At 46.3% G+C, this 18,718-nt stretch overlaps 4 protein-coding genes across 4 annotated transcripts; 1 reads left to right on the forward strand and 3 right to left on the reverse strand.

Annotated features, from left to right (window-relative positions):
• Window positions 1-1,689: 1,689 nt before the first annotated feature.
• LOC9654651 (fatty alcohol:caffeoyl-CoA acyltransferase) lies at window positions 1,690-3,219 on the reverse strand. The gene is made up of 2 exons (XM_002983270.2): window positions 2,676-3,219; window positions 1,690-2,629 (listed from the first exon to the last, which is right to left on the reverse strand). The coding sequence occupies exons 1-2, from the start codon at window positions 3,177-3,179 to the stop codon at window positions 1,760-1,762; spliced, it is 1,374 nt and encodes a 457-aa protein (XP_002983316.1). The 5' UTR covers window positions 3,180-3,219; the 3' UTR covers window positions 1,690-1,759.
• Window positions 3,220-7,599: 4,380 nt separating this feature from the next.
• LOC9654653 (ABC transporter G family member 11) lies at window positions 7,600-10,953 on the reverse strand. Its single transcript, XM_024688378.1, has 11 exons — window positions 10,373-10,953; window positions 10,122-10,201; window positions 9,768-10,057; window positions 9,464-9,635; window positions 9,282-9,404; window positions 9,065-9,193; window positions 8,809-9,003; window positions 8,640-8,726; window positions 8,308-8,580; window positions 8,151-8,258; window positions 7,600-8,096 (listed from the first exon to the last, which is right to left on the reverse strand). Exons 1-11 carry the CDS (start codon window positions 10,683-10,685, stop codon window positions 7,755-7,757), a joined length of 2,112 nt encoding a protein of 703 aa, XP_024544146.1. The 5' UTR covers window positions 10,686-10,953; the 3' UTR covers window positions 7,600-7,754.
• A 2,124-nt stretch (window positions 10,954-13,077) lies between these two features.
• Window positions 13,078-15,879, forward strand: LOC9654654 (VAN3-binding protein). The gene is made up of 8 exons (XM_024688371.1): window positions 13,078-13,510; window positions 13,575-14,077; window positions 14,157-14,267; window positions 14,318-14,702; window positions 14,801-15,013; window positions 15,104-15,153; window positions 15,227-15,284; window positions 15,388-15,879. The coding sequence occupies exons 2-8, from the start codon at window positions 13,649-13,651 to the stop codon at window positions 15,603-15,605; spliced, it is 1,464 nt and encodes a 487-aa protein (XP_024544139.1). The 5' UTR covers window positions 13,078-13,510; window positions 13,575-13,648; the 3' UTR covers window positions 15,606-15,879.
• Window positions 15,880-15,978: 99 nt separating this feature from the next.
• LOC9654456 (expansin-B16) lies at window positions 15,979-17,550 on the reverse strand. Its single transcript, XM_002983273.2, has 5 exons — window positions 17,114-17,550; window positions 16,924-17,033; window positions 16,653-16,846; window positions 16,466-16,595; window positions 15,979-16,343 (listed from the first exon to the last, which is right to left on the reverse strand). The coding sequence occupies exons 1-5, from the start codon at window positions 17,256-17,258 to the stop codon at window positions 16,149-16,151; spliced, it is 774 nt and encodes a 257-aa protein (XP_002983319.1). The 5' UTR covers window positions 17,259-17,550; the 3' UTR covers window positions 15,979-16,148.
• Between the last annotated feature and the right edge of the window lie 1,168 nt (window positions 17,551-18,718).

Consider the following 18,718-nt stretch of genomic DNA (forward strand, 5'->3'; position numbering starts at 1 on the left):
AGTATAATGGGATTTTGGTAGCCGTCGGATTGATTTCAATATAGACCACTCGCCTTTTGTATATAAGCTAAGGTTTTTAGGCTAATTGATATGCATATTTTTTGTATTCCCTCACACACACAGATATATATAATTCTCGAACAAACCTCAAAATTATAATTTTCAATTAGAAATCAAGGGGACTTGGAGGGAAATTATAATTCACAATATATTGCTGCAGGAAGCAAAAAGTTAATTGTACCTCTATATCTTCCCTCTAATTAGCTTCTATGACCATTATTAATTTGTAATTAATGACAAAATTTGTCTCTTCATAGTCAACATCCAAGACAGTTGTGTTATCTTAGACTTACTACTTTTATCCTTGTCCTATCAGAGATTAAACTCACTCCTATTATCCCTTTATCTTCTTACCTGCATTATCCTCTACTTCAAGGAAAAAATGTTTGAAACCCATTATACCCTTCAAACTCACTACATTACATTAATTTTCACTTTTCATTAGTTTTGTTTAGCCCCACTCACTATGATGTTTGCTTGGCCTCACTTTGTTGGGCTTGTTACATCATTACATTTGTATCTCACTCCACAATTCATATTGTGTATCTTTGCTCCAATACTATTAGCAATGTCACTCACCCTCACTCCATTGTCATGGTTGGATTCCTATTAGTCTCCTCTACCCCCTCATCAAAAAAGAAAAAAAAAAGAAGAAAAACGTGTGAATGTCATAACAGAGATAAGAAAGTAAGGAAATTTGAGGAAAAAATCAAGTGGAAGAAGATAAAGAAGCAAGAATTTTAGCAGTGGTATTAATGTGGAAATAGAAAACTAAAAAAAATGCAAAAAAGAGATAATAAAGAATCTTTTACTCTGTATGTATGTCTAGATAATAATGAACAATCTATTATAAAATACTTTCTCCAATATAAGCTAAGTATAAGACTCAATATATTTAATCTCTATGACACTCAACTCAACACATAAGATGGAATAATCAAAGGATAATTTTATACTTTTAAGAAAATGAACTCAATAACAATTATATAAGAAATACAAACACTTTCTCTCAACCACATATACAACCAAGGAACCACATATAACTTCTTAACTCCTGGAATAAATAAATACTCAATACTAAAAATGATTAAAGACTTTACTTATGAAACAAATACAAATTTCTCAATTATATATAACACTCTCAATATTCACCAAATCAATATGAAGAAGATAAAGAACACTCAACTCAACACCAAATTATGAATAGAAAATATATTACCATTACCTATTAATGTGAATTGTGATTCATACATTGATTGAAGATTTATTATGATTATTTATTATAATGGGGAAGATGACATTAATAATCTTGAATGGATTCATATTGTTGATAAATAATTAACTATTTTGCAAGATAAATATTATTTAAATTTTGTTACTCTTTCCTAACCCTTTTTTTATATCTTAGTTTTTTGTTGCTTCTTCCTTATATAAAGCACTTCTGGCATATAGACTATAATTATAAGTTTTTATAAATAATCTTTCTTTGTTAAAACTTAAGTTTAGAATGAGTTTACAGATTGTAAAAATCTTGCATGTCAAAAACATTTCTAATTGTTAATAAAGCAACACTTTATGCTTTGTAATATAATTTATTTTATATTGTAACATCACAATAAATGTATTCTCTTTGAAATGCAAACTACTTTTTTATTTAGAAAGAAATATTAAATAAATGCCTTTAGGGCAAATATAAGTTTCAAACCTGAAGCTTTCTCATTGCGTGTCTTTTGAGCCCAACATATGCTACCACATCACCTTCCTCCTTTCCTGGAAAATAGTATAGCCTGCCATCCTCAGAAGGACGAACCAGCGTCATTCCAACCGGCTTTTCAAATCCAAAGTCTTGGAAAACCGGGAAGTAGAACGAACTTCCAACAATCAATGCTGTTTCCATCTTGTATAGAGGAAAAGCTGTGAAGTCCCTGCCGCCATTGCTCACAACCTTTGAGTAGAGACCCACGCCTTCCTCCGTGAGCAAATCACCAATCTTTTCCCTGAGAAGAACGGCCCCGTTTCTCAGCTCATTTCCCTGAGCTCGTAGGCTCGAGACTTTGGTGGAAACGTGATCATACACCGCGGCGACTCCTACGAGTCCCTCCGGGACAGTCTTGATCCTTCCTCTACAGTTTGCCGCAAATGCAAGAGTAGTGCTTTCGTCATCCTTGAGATCTCTCGCAGCGTTAACTCTGGACCATATGAAACTCGTGAGAAGCTGGAACGAGCTGAACCCTGGATTCTCCAGCTTCATCCTTTGGATCATCTCCTTCTTGAATGCAAAGCACTTCATCTCGTACTCCGTGGACTGCGATGTTGAGTTGGTGTTTAATTTCAGTAAATCCGCGTTCCGGATCCTTTCAAACCCTGCTGGTAGCTCAAAATCTGTAGGATGATCGTCCGAGACCGCAATGCATGGTGGAGTTTCCACAACCACGGGCTTGAGTGACATAGATTTACCGCAACAGACCTCAGCCCATGACTTCACAAAGTTCCAGGTCCCAGCTCCATCCAACAGCTGGTGATTAAACTTGATGGAGATGCAAATTCCACCACAAGAAAGCTCTGTCACCTACATATGAATTGACTTAATTATCAATACAAATATAGTGAAGTACCTGGATGATGAAAAGAGGAGCATCGAAGGACCATGGAATCGTAGATATATCGTAGCCTCCACATTGTGCCAGATCGTCCACTAGTTTTGCCGGAATCCCCTCGAAATGGCCACTCACTTCATTCTTTTCAAGCTCCCCAATTGTAACTCCAGTAGCACTGGCTTCGATGAAGAGCACGCCTTTGTCATTGCAAACCACATCCAACCGGAGTCCATTGTCGCTGTCACTCACCAGCAATCTCCCTGCCAAGGGATAAAACTCCACCAGCGCCTTGGCAAGAGAGCTCTTGAGATTTGCTACAATGGCCTCGAAGGAGAGACGAGGAGGAGGCTTTCGGAAGAAGAGAAGGCGAGTCCTGTAAGGCACAAACCAGAGCATATGAGCGGCAGCACTGGGACGCATTTGCTTCTTCTTGCTTTCCAAAAGATCACTGTCCCCGGGGCTGTAACTTGGAGCAACCAAGCAAGTGTTCGTCACTGTGATCGTGGAAGACTCCAGCGCCATGGCCAACACCACAGACTTTAGAGGAGAGAGCGAAGGCCTGACCAAACTGTCCCTTGCTGAAAAAGCATTTAAAGCCCTCCCACAACAGGTAGACGTGTTAAAAAAGAATTCAAACACTATAAAGTTAAGAGCGACCGGCAGATGCATTCGGTTCTGGACGACGAGCTGTGCGATACTTATCCCTCTCTGGTCAACAAACAGAGTCCCAGATCGGGAGGGGAGGCCACGCCAAAGTTTACAGAGCCTTACGCAGATCCGATGGAGCGGCATTTGCGGTGAAAATGATCCACGGCAGCGAGGCAGAAGAAGAAGAAGCGGCCGGGACGGGAGTTGTGAGTGCCATCGTCAGGATCGAGGGCGAGATCTACGAGAAAGGGAACTTGGGAACGAGTTGCCTGGCAATCATCCATGGATGGAACCTTGGATGGCATGGAGAGCAAGGCACCATCACTGAGCTGCTCGTAAAGTGGCAAATCATCGCTGCTCTTACATCATCGCACTTCTCTCGTTACGCCCTTGTTGGTAGCGATGCTTTGGCTTACACGATTGATTGATGCAAAGGTGTTCTTCTGGTAACGCAGCAGACCTCTTGACAAAGACAACAGTGGCAGTTCAACAACTGCATAGCCGACTCAGGTTCTCTTCCTAGAGGGAGCTGAGAGCTGAAGATGTTTTACAATCTGAAAAGATTGTCAGATCGAGGGGAGTGTTGGAGCAGCAGGAATCAAGGTGACACGAAGACAGGGATCTACAGCAGCAATCTCGGAGAGATTTAAAGCGATGCATATATATATGCCTGTACTTATAAAGCATTCATACTGTAGTATTTTTCCTGTTCATTCTTTCCATCATTGAGGTCTGTTGTGGTAAATCTATGTCATTCGAGCCCGTGGTTGCGGAAACTCCACCATGCATTGCGTCGGATAATCATCCGATTTTGAGCTTCCTTTGGAAGGATACGTAACACAGACTTGATGAAAACAGGCAGTAGCAACGAAACATCACAGTCCACGGTTTGTGAGATGAAGTGCTTCGCCTTCAAGAAGGAGATGATCATAAGGATGAAGCTGGAGAATCCAGGGTTCAGCTCGTTCCAGCTCAGAGTGCTTACATCCTTGGCAGAGGCCTTGTAGAGTGCGTGCGTTGGTCGGGAGCTTTTGCCAGGAATCGTCCCCAAGGACGATCCTTTGTGCGATGCACTTAAGAAATCTTCTCTTGCAGCTTTCTTTCACCGAGAGAAATGGTTTCCTTGTCATGATTCAAGATGGTCAAGATAGCCATCAACACTGGGTGAACACAAAACGAAAAGATCCGGAACAAGAGCCAAGTTCTGGTATTCACATGCACAAAACAAGGATACTATTACACTTATCATCCTTCTTCCACCTCGTTGGTCTCGAGCAATTTCTTGAAGCCCAGCAGATAGCGCGCAATCTTCTCCCTGTAGATCGGGTCCCCCGTTGCATCGCGTGGAAATCCGAATCATACCTCCACCTTCCACCTCCATCCGCCGGTTACTCCCACGGAAACAAGCAGCCAGCCGCCGGGTGACTGGAATCCTGTAGAAAACGGGGCTTGTGCCCAGCACGAGCAGCCCTAGGAACACTTGCTTCTTGAGCTTGTTGCCCCGCCGTCGTGCTCGTTCCTGGTTCTCCGTAAATGCTTGGATGGCCTTCTCCACAGGCCGGGCTTCTGCAAACGCCCTCCTCTCAGGTATCATGATGGCCCACGCATGATGTAGATGTCCCTGTGTTTGGCGATGCTTCCAGCGTCGTCACCCTCGGGACCAAACTCGTACTCGACTGCCTGCTCGATGAACCAATCGGAATGACGGTGTCCTTCACATATCTGTTGACAAGCATGTGCATTCCTGGGAGCTCCTCGTAGCCCAGGAGAAGCAGCAGCTCCCTGTCCAGCCTCCACACCGAGAGCTGCGTGGTTCCATTGATGCACTCGGGGATGTAGGCGTCGAGCCAGTGAACGTGGCGAACATCGGCTGTGAGGTCCTTCATTTCGCGCACCATTTGCTCGTACTCGTACTCTGCTAGAGGCGAGAAGAACTTTACGTCACGGAACCTCACCTTGCACCGCTCCATTGTTGCCATCAGAGGTGGAGGACTCCGAGATCTGGGAGGGAGACACTTCTTTCGTGAATTGTGTCTGTGGCTTGAAGAAGGATGGCGGTAAGAAGATGGTAAAAATGCGAGGTCTGTAAGGAATGGTCATGTCTGGTGGTTTTGGTCACCAGAAGAACCGGATTATGTGTGCGTGGGTTGTATGGGAGGGAGTGAGAAGTGTGCCTCCAAATGGACGTCTAGGGACTTCCGGAACTTCAGAGTGGACATTTGCGTTGTGAAAGCCCTGGAGTTTTTTGGTTTCAGCTTAGAGTTCCTGCCGCCCAGGAGCCCAGCGGTAGCCCGTCCAAGCAGCAAACAATCTGATCTCGCAGAGTACCTCCCCTGTTGCCTCTTCTCTGGGAAGATCAAGCTACGTGAGTCGATCAGCATATCCATAAGCCCCGTGACAAACTCCATGACCAAGGCTTCATTTGTTCTGTCCAAATGGCAGGCGAAAGCAAGGCCTCTAATTTTCTTGATGCGGAGCTGAACAACTGCCTCTTTTGCATGTCCCCGGAGTATGTAGAGAAGTAGTTCCACAATCCATGCGTGCGACTTCCAAAGCTGTGCTTCGAAGGCAAAAGCTTCAATAGAGGAAGTTCTGCCACAGAAGTGGCGGGTGAAGCACAGCTGATTTGCCAGATGATAAGACACTCTTGAGATTCTTCAGGCACGGAGAGAACCTCTCCCATCAACGATTGAGATGATAGGTTTGTTGTTCCGGGCCAACTGTGAATCCCACGGACTTTCTTGAGGTGTGTCCCGGAAGGTAGAAGGCCTGAGGAGGTTCTTATGGTTCAACGATTCACAGCTTTTGAAAATGATCTACCACCGTGATCACCCATCCAGAAAAGAAATATGACATAATTTATTTTGTTAGAGGAGGATGATAGTGAATATACTTAAAATATGCTTAGATATTTTAGGATATTTTACTATTTAACGGTTATTTTTTATTTAGATTAATTAATTTATAAACATGTTTATAATTTATAAACTGTCCTAAACAATTTCTAGTTATTCTACTATCTAATGGTTGATATAAAATAAGATTAACCTTATACTTATAAATTATAAACGTGTTATAATTATACTTCCAATTAAATTAATTAGATTAATAAATAATAAGCACTACTTTTAAGCAAATCAAACATTGTTCGTAGAAAATTATTTTAAATATTCTTGAATTTTTTATTTAAAATATATGTAAAATTTTTGTGGAGAAATTTATATTTAGTAAAATTGCTGTGCTATTAATAGAGACTATATTTAGATTTTAAACTTCACTTTTAAAGTATTTTATTATATATCTTAATAAATTTAGAACGTTAAGTGATAATATAGTTATTAGTTTGTTAACTAATCAATAAGTCAGTGGCAAAATATGTATGATGGTCACCTTCAAAGATTGTACAAGAGTGAAGAAAAGCCTGGAAAAAAATGCATATGGAAAAGATAACCTATTTCTCAATGTTATAGTGATTTGTTTGTTGTTGAATCTCAAAACATTCGTTCCAGCTTGTACGTCCAAAACCTGTCATGTGGTCCAATCTCCACCAAATCCTGGCAGTGATGCTAGCACCAATTACATGACAGTGAATTCTCGTCATATCTTTGTACTCAATGAACGTTCCAAGCTTGGAAGTGACTGTGCAGCTGCAATTCCAACCATTTCTTCAGATAAGCACACTCCAACCACAAAAAGATGTCTTTTGGTAAGTTGATTTGGTTCAATATTTCTGTGACTGATCTCTCAGTTTTCTTGACAAAAGATGGACACATTCCTTGCCAGAGATGTGTTGTTACGAATCTACAACATGGAAACACGTTCAAGAATGTCTCCAAGCATATGCACACCATCAACATCTCCCTCATCCAGCTTACGTAGCGCATCATTCATGTCCCTCTCTCTATTTAGAATTCACAATAGCTTTCCAGGGAGACCCAAAAACATGTAGTTGGAGTACCATTGAGTAAAATGTTGCTGCTCTTGAGCCTTACAATATCCGAATCAGTCATATGGCTTTTCTGGAGCTCGTCCCGCCTTCATGACAGGTGTAGCTTCCAAGATTGCTTGCAACCGTGCCATCACAATTGTCTTGCCTCCTTTCTTCTTTGCTGCTAGATCGAGCATCTTCGAATCCATGACCTTGAAGCAAGCGTGTGCAACATATCGAAAGTAGTATGTTGTAACAAGTTGTAACCTCGTTGTTTGCATTTGTTATTTAACCAGAGATACAGTTACATTATTCCAGCTTGAAAATTAATCTCGCATTAACCTCTTTCCTTAACCAACCAGCATAAAATAGAGATTATTCTGGAAGTAACGATTGACACCAAAATCATCTTAGTCATACAGCGTTCAGTTCTGTAGCTTTTACAGGCTGAACAGATAGAGCCGCAAGCTTGTTCTTTGTGATTTCTTGCATTGTACATGGAACATTTGTCGATCCCTTTTCTATTTCCTTGTCAAGTTGGGATGGCCGGGTGATGGAGACTGAAGAACTGGCCTGACGGTGCTGGGAAGTGTTGTTGATTTCTTCTTGCGTCGCAGCTTGGCACTGTGCTTGGCCATCATCGCACTGACCCACGGCTGGACGTTCTCTACGTACTTGATCGTGATGAAAAAGATGACCCGGTAGACGATGATCATGAGAAAGATCACTCCCAAGTTCCACCACTTTGATCTCGCCACTGTGATCTGGTACACGTCCGTGAGGATGAACTTGCCCGGGATCTTTGGAAGTCCTGGAAACTTGTTGTCGAATTCCAAGCCAAGGAAATCGTTCTCGTAAGTTCCCTGCAACAAAACAATGACTGTCAAGCTGTTTGAACCTCAAAGGTCCTTTCATACCTGTAGAGCGTACATGTGAAAGCCAATGTACGACATTGGATACTTCCAATAAGCTTTTGGAAGATCGTTTGGAAGTCTGAAGAAGCCAGCGACAAGCAGGAAAATGCCCTGTGCAAGAAAACAATGTAAATGCCATGACAAAGAATGCAACTTTAACCTGGATTCCGGCTCCAGTGATGATCCCCATGAGAAAATTTGGAACGAGGCTGGCGACAGCCATCATCAAGCTCTCCACAGCAGCAACGCACGCAAAGAGATTGAGAACGAAGTAGATTTGATGTGTGATCCCAGGATGGAGCTGGACCATGTTGTAGACGATGAGCTCCGAGATGAGAGAGATGAGAAACAAGAATGGAAGTGACGAGAGCGTGTTGCCAATCACGAAGGCAACCACGCCGTAGTGTCCATTCAATCTCTCCCTGCTGAAAACCTGTAGAAGAAAAGAAAAAACTCGTTCGGATGACCAAGGAGGAATCAATGGACGCTTACTTTCATGTCTTCCACAAACGATGGAAAGCCTCCAATCGACATGAAAACGAGGAAGCCACCAACGTAGGACATGCATGCTGCTCTTCCCTGGGAAACAACAAGGCAAACTTAGTCAACTTCGCATTGATGGAGTAACATTATTTTCTTGGTGGGTGAGAATCAAGATTACCAGGATCGCGTTGTAGCCGGTGCCAATTCTATAATACAAAGTTCCAATTCCGATGCTGAGCATGATGTAGATTGCCACACGGAGCCAGTAATAGCCGATATCTCTCGACATATTCACGAAAGATCTTCGTGTGAGTGTCAAGGCTTGCATGTAAAAGCTTGCCTGACTGCCCTCGGACTCGAGAACAGCACCTTTCTGGTTGACAAAACACGAGAAAAACGTAAGTTTAAGATTGATCACACGAGGAAAAGCTTACGGTCTGATTGATCTCGTGAACTTTGGCAGCTGTCTGCATTGCCTGCGCAGACGATTGGTAGTGCTCTGTGAGAACTTTAATGATCTGACTCGTGGAGACGTGATCCAGAGGATCGCCCGACTCAAAGTCCTGTCAAGAAATTCATCGAAGAATGTGAGGAAGGAAAAAAAAATGAGAGAGAAACTTTCGAGGAAGACAAAGAAGAGAAGAGACTTACTCTAAACTTGAAGGAGCCTTTGAGTGTCGCCTTGACTCTGTCAAAGTCGGAATTTATCGCTCGGAGGTAGTGATCTGACGGGTTCCGGTGTGGAGGGCATGGAAATCCAGCAGAAGCAAAGAACTGGAAGAACAAAAAAAGTTATAAAAGTGGTCACGAACTTTGCCATTGCATTACTATACCTCTTGAGCAAGAGCAGCTTCACCGAAATAGATAGTCTTTCCATGCGAAAGAAGGACCAAGTTGTCAAAGAGCTCGAAAACTTGGCTGCTCGGCTGATGAATGGAAGCCACGACCGTACGCCCGTCTCTCGCGAGGTTCCGTAGCGTTTGCATCACGAAAAACGCCGAGGCACTGGAGAAAACGAGTATAAGTTGAAGCTGGAAGAGACAAAGCCATCTCTCCCGAGCAAGAATCCAAGCACCAAAAGACGCAAAGAGAGCTGGAAAACAAACAATCCCAAAAGAGAAGAGATATCACACAGACCTGTCGAGACCACTCGTTGGTTCGTCCAAGAACAAGAGCCTCGGCCTTGTGAGAATCTCCAGTCCAATGCTAAGCCGCCGCTTCTCGCCACCGCTCAATCCTCTCATATGCCAGTTCCCCACCGGAGTATCAGCGCAGTCCTGCAACCCCATCTCCACAATCGTGCACTCCACAATGGCCAGCCTCTCGGCCTTGTTTAGCGCATCCGGGAGCCGCAAGTTGGCCGAGTACGTTATCGTCTCGCGCACTGTCAGCGTTCCAATCAAAGTATCCTCTTGAGTCACATAGGCCTGTCCAAGAACACGAACCGTGAGCTCGTCTCAAGAGGAGACCGAGAGAATGAAGAACACCGACCACAATGCCGTAGGAGAGCTGCTTCTTCCGTCCATTGAGCAAGATCTGACCCGTCTGAGTGGTGTTCTTCGCCAGCCTCCCTGGCAGACACGAAGATCTAAGCAGTCTCGCCACGAGAAACCAGGAAAACAAGCTCGAACACAGCACAGTAGCACCACCTTTGCTAGATCTAAGCACCACTCTAAGCAAGAACAGGAAAACAAAGAAAAAGATTTCCATCCCCAAGTTTTTTATCCAGGAAGAAGACTCACCGGCGAGAGCATCCAGCAGCGTCGATTTGCCGGATCCAGACGGCCCCATGATCGCGGTGATGTATCCCGGCTCCGAGTAACCCGTCATGGGCTCCAGCAAACGCTTGGTCTCACCGCGCGCCGTGGCCGTCACCGCTAAGTCCTTCCACGTAAGTCGAGCCGAGATGTCCTCCATGTCCGGCCCGGCCTTGTCCTTCCATAGATGGACGCTGAGCGGGCTCAATCCTCCCAGGCTCCTGGTGCTCATCGCTCCCATCTCGCTCCCATTTGCCCGGCTGCTGCCTTCCTGCTGCTTGATCGAGCTGGAGGCCATGGTGGCCGTCGCCGAATCGAAGCCAAGCTGCGCTAGATGAAGAAGTACCCTCCTTCTTCCTCGTCTTCGTGCTTCTCGGCCCCCTGCTTGGATTGGACGATGAAATCAGCGCGAGAAGCTTGAAGCGCCGCTGGCCGCGGGAGATTTCTTAAAGCAGAGTCAAGATCGCAGCGGCGAGACGAGGAAAACGTGAATGGGCGAGCGACGCGACGAAGGAGGGCATTTGTTTGAGCATTGCGGAATGGCAATGCACATGAGCAAGGCAAACTGGCCACCAAAGGGACGCCATGCATTTAATGAATGTGGTGTCAAAGATTTATTACCACCCCACCTTTTCACCCTTGGAAAAGAAAATACCAGAGAAAAAAACTTACCTTCCCTTTTATTTACCGCCGCTCTTTCGCTGGCAAATTTGCCGCTCGCATTTAACCGCCCCACCGACGGCTCTGGCTCTGATGCTGGCTGATTTTTTTCCACTAAACTGTGGTAAAGTGGAAAACCCCATGAGGAGGTTACCATGGTTTTGGAAAACATTATGTTTCTTACATTGAGAAATGGTGATTTTCAACCTTTGATTTTTACCTTTGTGTGTCTGCAAGCTATAATTGAGGCGGGAAGTGCACCTACCATCAACCTGCATTAATTCCGACGAGTTGTCCAGCCACGGTTCGAGTCTCGTCGCCGGTAAGAGGATCACACAAGAATTTCCTTGGGTCTCTCTCTTAGTTGTCAGTTCTCTCTACTGTGACGCTATAAATGACACACCAACCATATGTGCCGTGGTCAACGGTCACCAATAGTCAACAATGGTCAAAGAGGGAGTTGTCATCTTGCATTCTGCTTCCGCGGTGACGTCAACGCGCTACAAAAGTCAACGGGATATCTTTAGGGTCAGCCCTCAGTCAACTCCGAGTTTGTGCTAGAGATTTTGATATGTCACCCGCTGGTGCTAGAGATTTTGATATGTCACCCGCTGACTTTTATCTTGGTTTCCACGCTTGCGTTTTCCCGAGCTAACCAAAGCGTTGTTTGATCCCATCACACATTTCTAAAATCATAACCTGTGTTTGGACTGAAAAAACTGAAGTAAAAAAGACCTGATCGATAACATGGCTTGTCTCTGGAAAAACTTGGGATGCAGTAGAAAAAAGCAAGTAGCAGTCCCAAGCTTCAACATTGATCCGTTTCCTCACCATGAATCGCTTTGAAACAATGGGATATCTAGCAGTTGAAACAATGAGATATTCGCATCTAGTTGGGAGTCAACAAAAGTCAACAAAGAAATTCTATAGTCAACGTGGTCAACATGTAGGTCAAGGCCGAAAGAAACAGTAAGAGGGAAAAGAAACAACGCTGAACATTCCAAGTAAGTTGGGACAAATCTCTGCTAGAGAAAAGAGAAACCTATTCCTCGCCTATATACAATGTGTGTGTGATCCTATCCCATCATACTATCATCTTTTTTGTTTGGTTGTATCCATCTATCCACCCATGTTTCCCTCCCGGACGAGTTCTCGCGGCTCTTACTGTTGCCCGAAGGGGTCAGTGTCAGTTCTTCCAGCAACATTGACAACATCGATACCAATTTTCTTTGCCAAATCTAAAATCCTTTGCTGCTCTATTCTACTCATGACGGGGCTACAAACAAGGAATTTTTCCACCAATCGTACATCGATCTCCTCTATTCTTTTTCAAAGAAAAAAGACAAATTCGGGCATATCGCCCACAGCGCTGGGAGCATATTCGCTGCCCACCGGCCAACCAACACCGCACACCTCAGCAAGCGCCTCCGCGCCACAAGTTCTGGGCCTTGTTTAAAATCGCCAAGGCAAGATCGACGGCTGCCAGCTTTTAGATCAACGGTTGATATTCAAAAGGCGAGGGCTCCCGCCACATTTCTAGGGCTTGTGTGATCCAATGGTTTATATTTTCCCTCCACATGTGATGCTTACCTCAAAAGAGACAATGAATTAGAGCTTGAGAATGATGCCTTGGATTTCAATACAAGCCCAAAGCATGTGCCGTTGTGCTTTTTCTCGCGTCTAGAAACAAACAAACTGAGCGGTCCGCGGCTCGATTCCCAGGAAGCGTAGAAACCAAAGGTCGCCTGTTCGATTCCGTGGAGGCCAGCGCTCTTGGAATCCGGAACGCGCGAAAGGGAAAAAAAGAATGCGCATTGCTTTTGCCAGTGCAAAGAAAGAAATTTTTAAAGTGAGGGAACGCCTTGCCTGTCTTTGAAAACGCCTTGACTATTATGTCAACTGACTGACAGCCGTCCATCGCCACGTCATTCCGGGGTCTTCATTGCGGATCCTGCCGCCCTTCCGCCCCGGAATGGCCAGACGTTCCCATTCCGGTATGGAAGAAGCCCACTCAATGCTTAATGTTCTCCTATTGGCGAGGGTTCTTATTTTTCAATCTTTCGTTTTCCTGTGATCAAGATTTTTGCAGGCGCTCGCTCGCTCGATCGGCATTGGCGCGTGTGATAGGGCAAAGGCGAGGCCGATGCGTGCGATCTGTCGCCATTCCTCACCTTCTTCTTGCACAGGTTTTCGATGTTCTCCGCGCAGGAAATCTGTGTCTTGATGTGAGGCTTTTGCGGCGGGGCTTGGCCGGATTCAGCTGGGGAGCGCTCGCGATCTCGGGCAGTCTGTGCGTTATTTTGTTCGCTAGCGGAAAAGATTCGCGTGTGGAATTCGTGTCGACTGTTGCCCGGAATTGCGTTGCCGCCGCTCCATTCCGATAGGATGAGCGCAGTCCAGGGAGATCGATGCTAGGCCGGCTCGACATCGATATTTCGGATCGATCCAGCCAAATCTTTCGAGGTATAGTGCCGATTGTCCCTGTTCTTGCGTGCTCTTGCTCATCGCTAACATATTACGGTCGCAGAGTTGAGAGAATCGAGGTTTCACTCGGTGAAGAGGAGACGATCATGATCATCTTGTTGTGACGAGGGAATCCATATGAATCGGCCGTCCGAGATCATGAAGACGACTATCAACGGTATCAGTCACGTCGGATTCAACTTCGACGGCCAGCAGCAGGATCATCTCTACATGCTCGAGCACAGCGCCTCCTCCGGATTCGACAGCCAGAACAGCAGCTTATCCCAGCACCTGGAGAACATTGAAGAGGATTTCCCCATGTACTTCCCATCGCCCACGACGTCCTACCCACCTCCAGAGACGCCATTGGAACCCATGGAGTTCCTGTCCAGATCGTGGAGCATCTCGGCCGTGGACGTCTCCAAGGCACTGGCTCCCTACAATCCCGCCGCCAACAAGTTTGCTACCGCGAAACGAGCCGAGGAGACGGGGATCGAGACGACACCCTTCTCGTTCGCCTCGGCAATGACCTCCGACATGGTTCTCAATAGAATTCTCGCACCAGTGGTAAGCCTCTTAAGGTAGTTTGGAGTTTATTGGTCCTTTGTTCCTGACAGTGCCTAGCTACATTCTTCCTTTCTTGCAGGAGCTCGGCATCCAGAAGAGGAATTCCCAGAGAAGTGGGCTTTTAATGAAGAACCATAGTGGACCACTTGGAATGGGCTCGCCTCTGTCACCTCAAGTTCCAGAAGAGCAGGTAGTACACTGGTCTTTTTCTTCGCTCAAGGCCAATTTTTCGTTGTGCAGCATCATTCTTCCACGACTATTACAGCTCCCAAGTCGCCCATCAGAAACGGAAAGTCCGTAAGGAGATGGTTCCGAGACGTCAAGGACAAGAAGAAGGAGGCAATTCGTGCCCAAAACGCACAGGTTCACGCAGCCATCCAAGTCGCGAGCGTTGCCGCTGCGATAGCTGCCGTGGCTGCTGCCACGGCAGCCACGGCCATCGACGATGGTGGAGCAAAGACGAGCATGGCCATGGCTTCCGCTGCATCGCTCGTAGCATCTCAGTGTGTGGAGGTCGCCGAGAGCTTGGGAGCCGATCACGAGCAGGTTGCGTCGGCCGTTGGCTCCGCGGTTCGTGTCAAAACGGCTGGGGACATTATGACGCTCACTGCTGGTGCTGCGACATGTAAGTCAAGTTCCGAAAGTGCTCGCTCACGCGTGCTTATTGTAGGTGGCCGAATCCTTGCTTAACTGATCAACTTTGTTGGTGTTTTGTGCCGACAGCTCTACGGGGAGCGGCGATGCTCAAGGCCAGGGCCTTGAAAGAGAACCAGCAGCAGCAACAGCAACAGCAGCACAGCCGCTCGTCGGTCATCCCGTACGAGCGAGGCTCGATGAACTTCAGTGGAGAGCTTGGATCCGAGGACAGCGAGGCCGAGTCCTTCACACAGGAAGTGCTGGCCAAAGGAACGGACTTTCTCAAGCGGTCAAAGAGCGGTGAGTATGCTTTACTCTTTCTCCATGGAGTGGAGATATCTTCTGCTTTGGGACAGAGCGCTAAGCCCTGTGTGTGCGCCTTTTGCGCAGGCGAGATTCATTGGAGATCGGTCTGTGCCTACATTAACAAACACAACCAGGTACGTTGGTATTTTATTATCGCTCCCGCGAGAGAACAGGCAAGCAAAGCATTCCGTGGGACAAATGTGGCAGGTTATTCTGAAACTCCAGAGCAAGCACGTAGGGGGCGCTCTAAAGAAGAACAAGAAAAGTAAGTAAAAACAGCGTGAGCTTGATTTCTTCCTCTTGTTCCTTCTGCCGCTCTGATGGATGGATAGAACTCATAAAAATTCCCTCTGTCCTTGGCCTCATAGGTGTGGTTGTGGACGTCTACACAGAGATCCCAGCCTGGCCTGGGCGATCACTCCTGGAAAACGGAGAACAGCGGCGATACTTTGGAGTCAAGACGAACACGGCAGAGCTCGAGGAATTCGAGTGTCGGAGTGACTACGAGCACAAGATCTGGACGCAGGGCATCTCCTATCTTCTGGAGCTTGCAACTAGCAAGCCACAACAAAAGCCCACCAGCTAAGGATCGTGTCCGGCCAGCCAGCCAGCCAGCCAGCCAGCCCGCCATAGCTGCTCTTCTCCAAGGTTGGCTCTCTTTGTCCTTCCTTCTTTTCTTTCTTTCTTTCTTTCTTTCTTTTCTCGTTGCTGCTTTGGACACCGAGTAGCTTGATAGATGCTTCCGTCCTGACTTTGCTTTGGATGTACGTTGTCGTCAGCCTTTTGTAAAATGATTTTTTGTGGCTGGCATGATGTGGTTTCCATGCGAGAGATTGAATTGTTGACACGCATGTTGGTGAGATGATTAGCGAACAGCAGAGCTGATGGAATGGATAGAGTTTTCTTTCCAGTCGCTGAATTGATCTGTTCGCAGATCTAATTCGTCCTTGAACAAGTTCTTTTTCTTTTATGTGAGATCATCACAAAATCTTTCTTTTAGTTTCCACCAGACAAAGATGGATGATTTGTATTTAATCTCATCCCACTCTTTGGAAACCTCGGCTTGGAAGTTCCTCATGGTGGGACAAGGTGTGTAAAAATCTATACGTTATGATCGATTCCAAGAAGATCATCTAAAGTTGACCCTGGAGCGATAGCAAGTGTTGGAAGCCCAGTTTCTTGGAATCACGTTTCGAGCCACGACTGTTTCCGAGGTTGACAGAGTCGTGACTCGAAACGAGAAAGGGCCCCTCAGAGGACCGCCATTGAAACACCATGTTGCGCCCCACACCTGAGTCATTGGCTGCCAAACTCGAGACCCAGCCTGTTGTGTGTGTGTGTGTGTGTGTGGAGAGAGAGAGAGAGAGCACAAACAATTCGTTTCGTCAGTGTAAGCTAAGAGAGAGAGAAAAAGAAAAAGAAGTGAAGAAAGGCATGTTTATCTACCTGCATGAGCTCGACATGACCCAAATCTCCAGGCCCCGCTGCGTAGCGAACGAGAATGGACAACCAAAATGGTGTGGATCCTTCGTTGACTTGGAATTCCATGGGCCTGGAGCCATAGTTACAATCAACCCTGCAAAATGTGTTAAAGGTGAGGAGAAGTTGGCCATGAACTCCTTTTAACTATTACCTCTTGTAGAGGACTTGCGTAACTCCTGATCCCAACAGCTGGTTTGTTCTTCCGGCCATCGCCATTCTTCCAAATGCCGTGCCACTGAGGTCGAAATGCGTCCTCCCAAACGCGCAGTAGCCACCGGGACACTCGTCTGTGATCACCACCGTCACGGCTTTGCCGGAGCAGAGCTGCTGCTGCAAGCACCTCACCTGTGCAATCCAAGCCGAAAAAGAAGAACATGAATTCTTTTGGAAGAGCTTGAGAAGGAGATCCAAATCTCTCATACCTTGTAGCATGCACCACAGCCTCTGCCATTCTTGAACAGGACGGGGCTCCCAGCACCAACATCGAGGCCGTAGGGAGTGTTCGGGAGTTCACCATAGCCACAAGCTCCTCCTGGAAATGCAAGAGAGAAAGGACATTGATCACTGCAAGAAAGAGAAGAAGAAGGATTGGAGAGAGATTTCCTCGCATACCATCAGTTCCAGCACCGCTGGGACTTCCATACCAAGTCGCGGTTGCCAATTGCCAGCCTCGTGCATACGCATGGAATCTGCAACGAGCAACATCCACTGCTGCGAGCAGCAAGACGATGAGCCTCCACAAACTCGCTGAATCCATCGCACAAAAACACACAAAAAACACAAGAGCTTTAGTCGAAGCAGATAATGGGAAGAGATTCGAAAAGAAAAAGAGATCGAATAACAGCCCAGCTAGTCCACTTTTTCTTCCACGCAGAGGATCGTCAGTTTACAATGCTATCTTCTACATGTGCTCTGCGCCTTTGAGTTACCAGAAGAACACCTTTGCATCAATCAATCGTGTAAGCCAAAGCGTCGCTACCCACAAGCGCGTAACGAGAGAAGCGCGATGATGTAAGAGCAGCGATGATTTGCCACTTTACGAGCTCGCCTTTCCGTTGAGCCCAGAGTTAAAAATGCCCAGGTAAAGTTTCGGATCTGGTGAAAAAAGGAGCCGTTGGAGTGTGTGGACGTTGACCATCTCTGGTAACTGCTGGTTTAAATTTTCCAGGGTTTTGCTAACACATCCAGCGTAAGTTCGAAGCACGTAATTGAAGCACAAGGTTGCTTGAAGTTTCACTCTGGATCTCTTCCAGAGTGCTTTACTGCTTTTGGGCAGAGGCCTTGTAGAGGTTTGTCTCGCTAGTGCTGCTTGCTGCATTGGTCGGGAGCTTTTGCCAGAGAATCAAACAAAGAACGAGCAAGCGTACCTTGAGCATGAGTGAGTGATCATCCTCCTGTTTACAGAAGAAATCCTTCTGTTGCAACTTTCTTTCGCGGATAAATAGTTTCCTCAGGCGTTCTCTAGAAACACTCGGTGAATACGTTGAAAACCACAAGACAAAACGCGATTTTACTCTTTGAAACGATCCTAGAAACGACACTTCAGTTTAAAGTCAGGTATATAATTCTCAGGCGTTCTCTAGAAACACTCGGTGAATACGTTGAAAACCACTCTTTGAAACGATCCTAGAAACGACACTTCAGTTTAAAGTCGAGTATATAATTCTCATGCATGCACTATTTCGACCTCGTTGGACTCGAGCAATCTCTTGAAGCCCAGCAGATAATGCGCAATCTTCTCCCTGTAAATCGGGTCCCCCATTGCATCGCGTGGAAATCCAGGATCAAACCTCTCTACCACAGTTTCCACTTCCATCCGCCGCGTAATCTTCTGCATACAAGCAGCCAGGTGCCGGGTGACTGGAATCCTGTAGAAAACCGGGCTCGTGTCCAGCACGAGCAGCCCCAGAAACACTTGCTTCTTGAGTTCCTCGCCCCGCCGCCGCGCTCGTTCCTGGTTCTCTGTAAACGCTTGGATGACCTTCTCCACAAGCCGGGCTTCTGCAAATTCCTTTCTCTCCAGCCGGTCGGGATGAACTATCATCCTGATCTCGGGTATGAGCCCGCGCATGAGGTACACGTCCCTGTGCTTGGCGATGCTTCCAGCGTCGTCTCCCTCGGGACCAAACTCGTACTCGACTCCCTGCTCGACGAACCAGTCCGGAATGACAGTGTCCTGCGTCACGTATCGGTTGGCGAGGATGTGCATTCCTGGCA

The sequence above is a fragment of the Selaginella moellendorffii genome, unplaced genomic scaffold (assembly GCF_000143415.4).
Source record: "Selaginella moellendorffii unplaced genomic scaffold, v1.0 SELMOscaffold_57, whole genome shotgun sequence".
Lineage (NCBI taxonomy): Eukaryota > Viridiplantae > Streptophyta > Lycopodiopsida > Selaginellales > Selaginellaceae > Selaginella > Selaginella moellendorffii.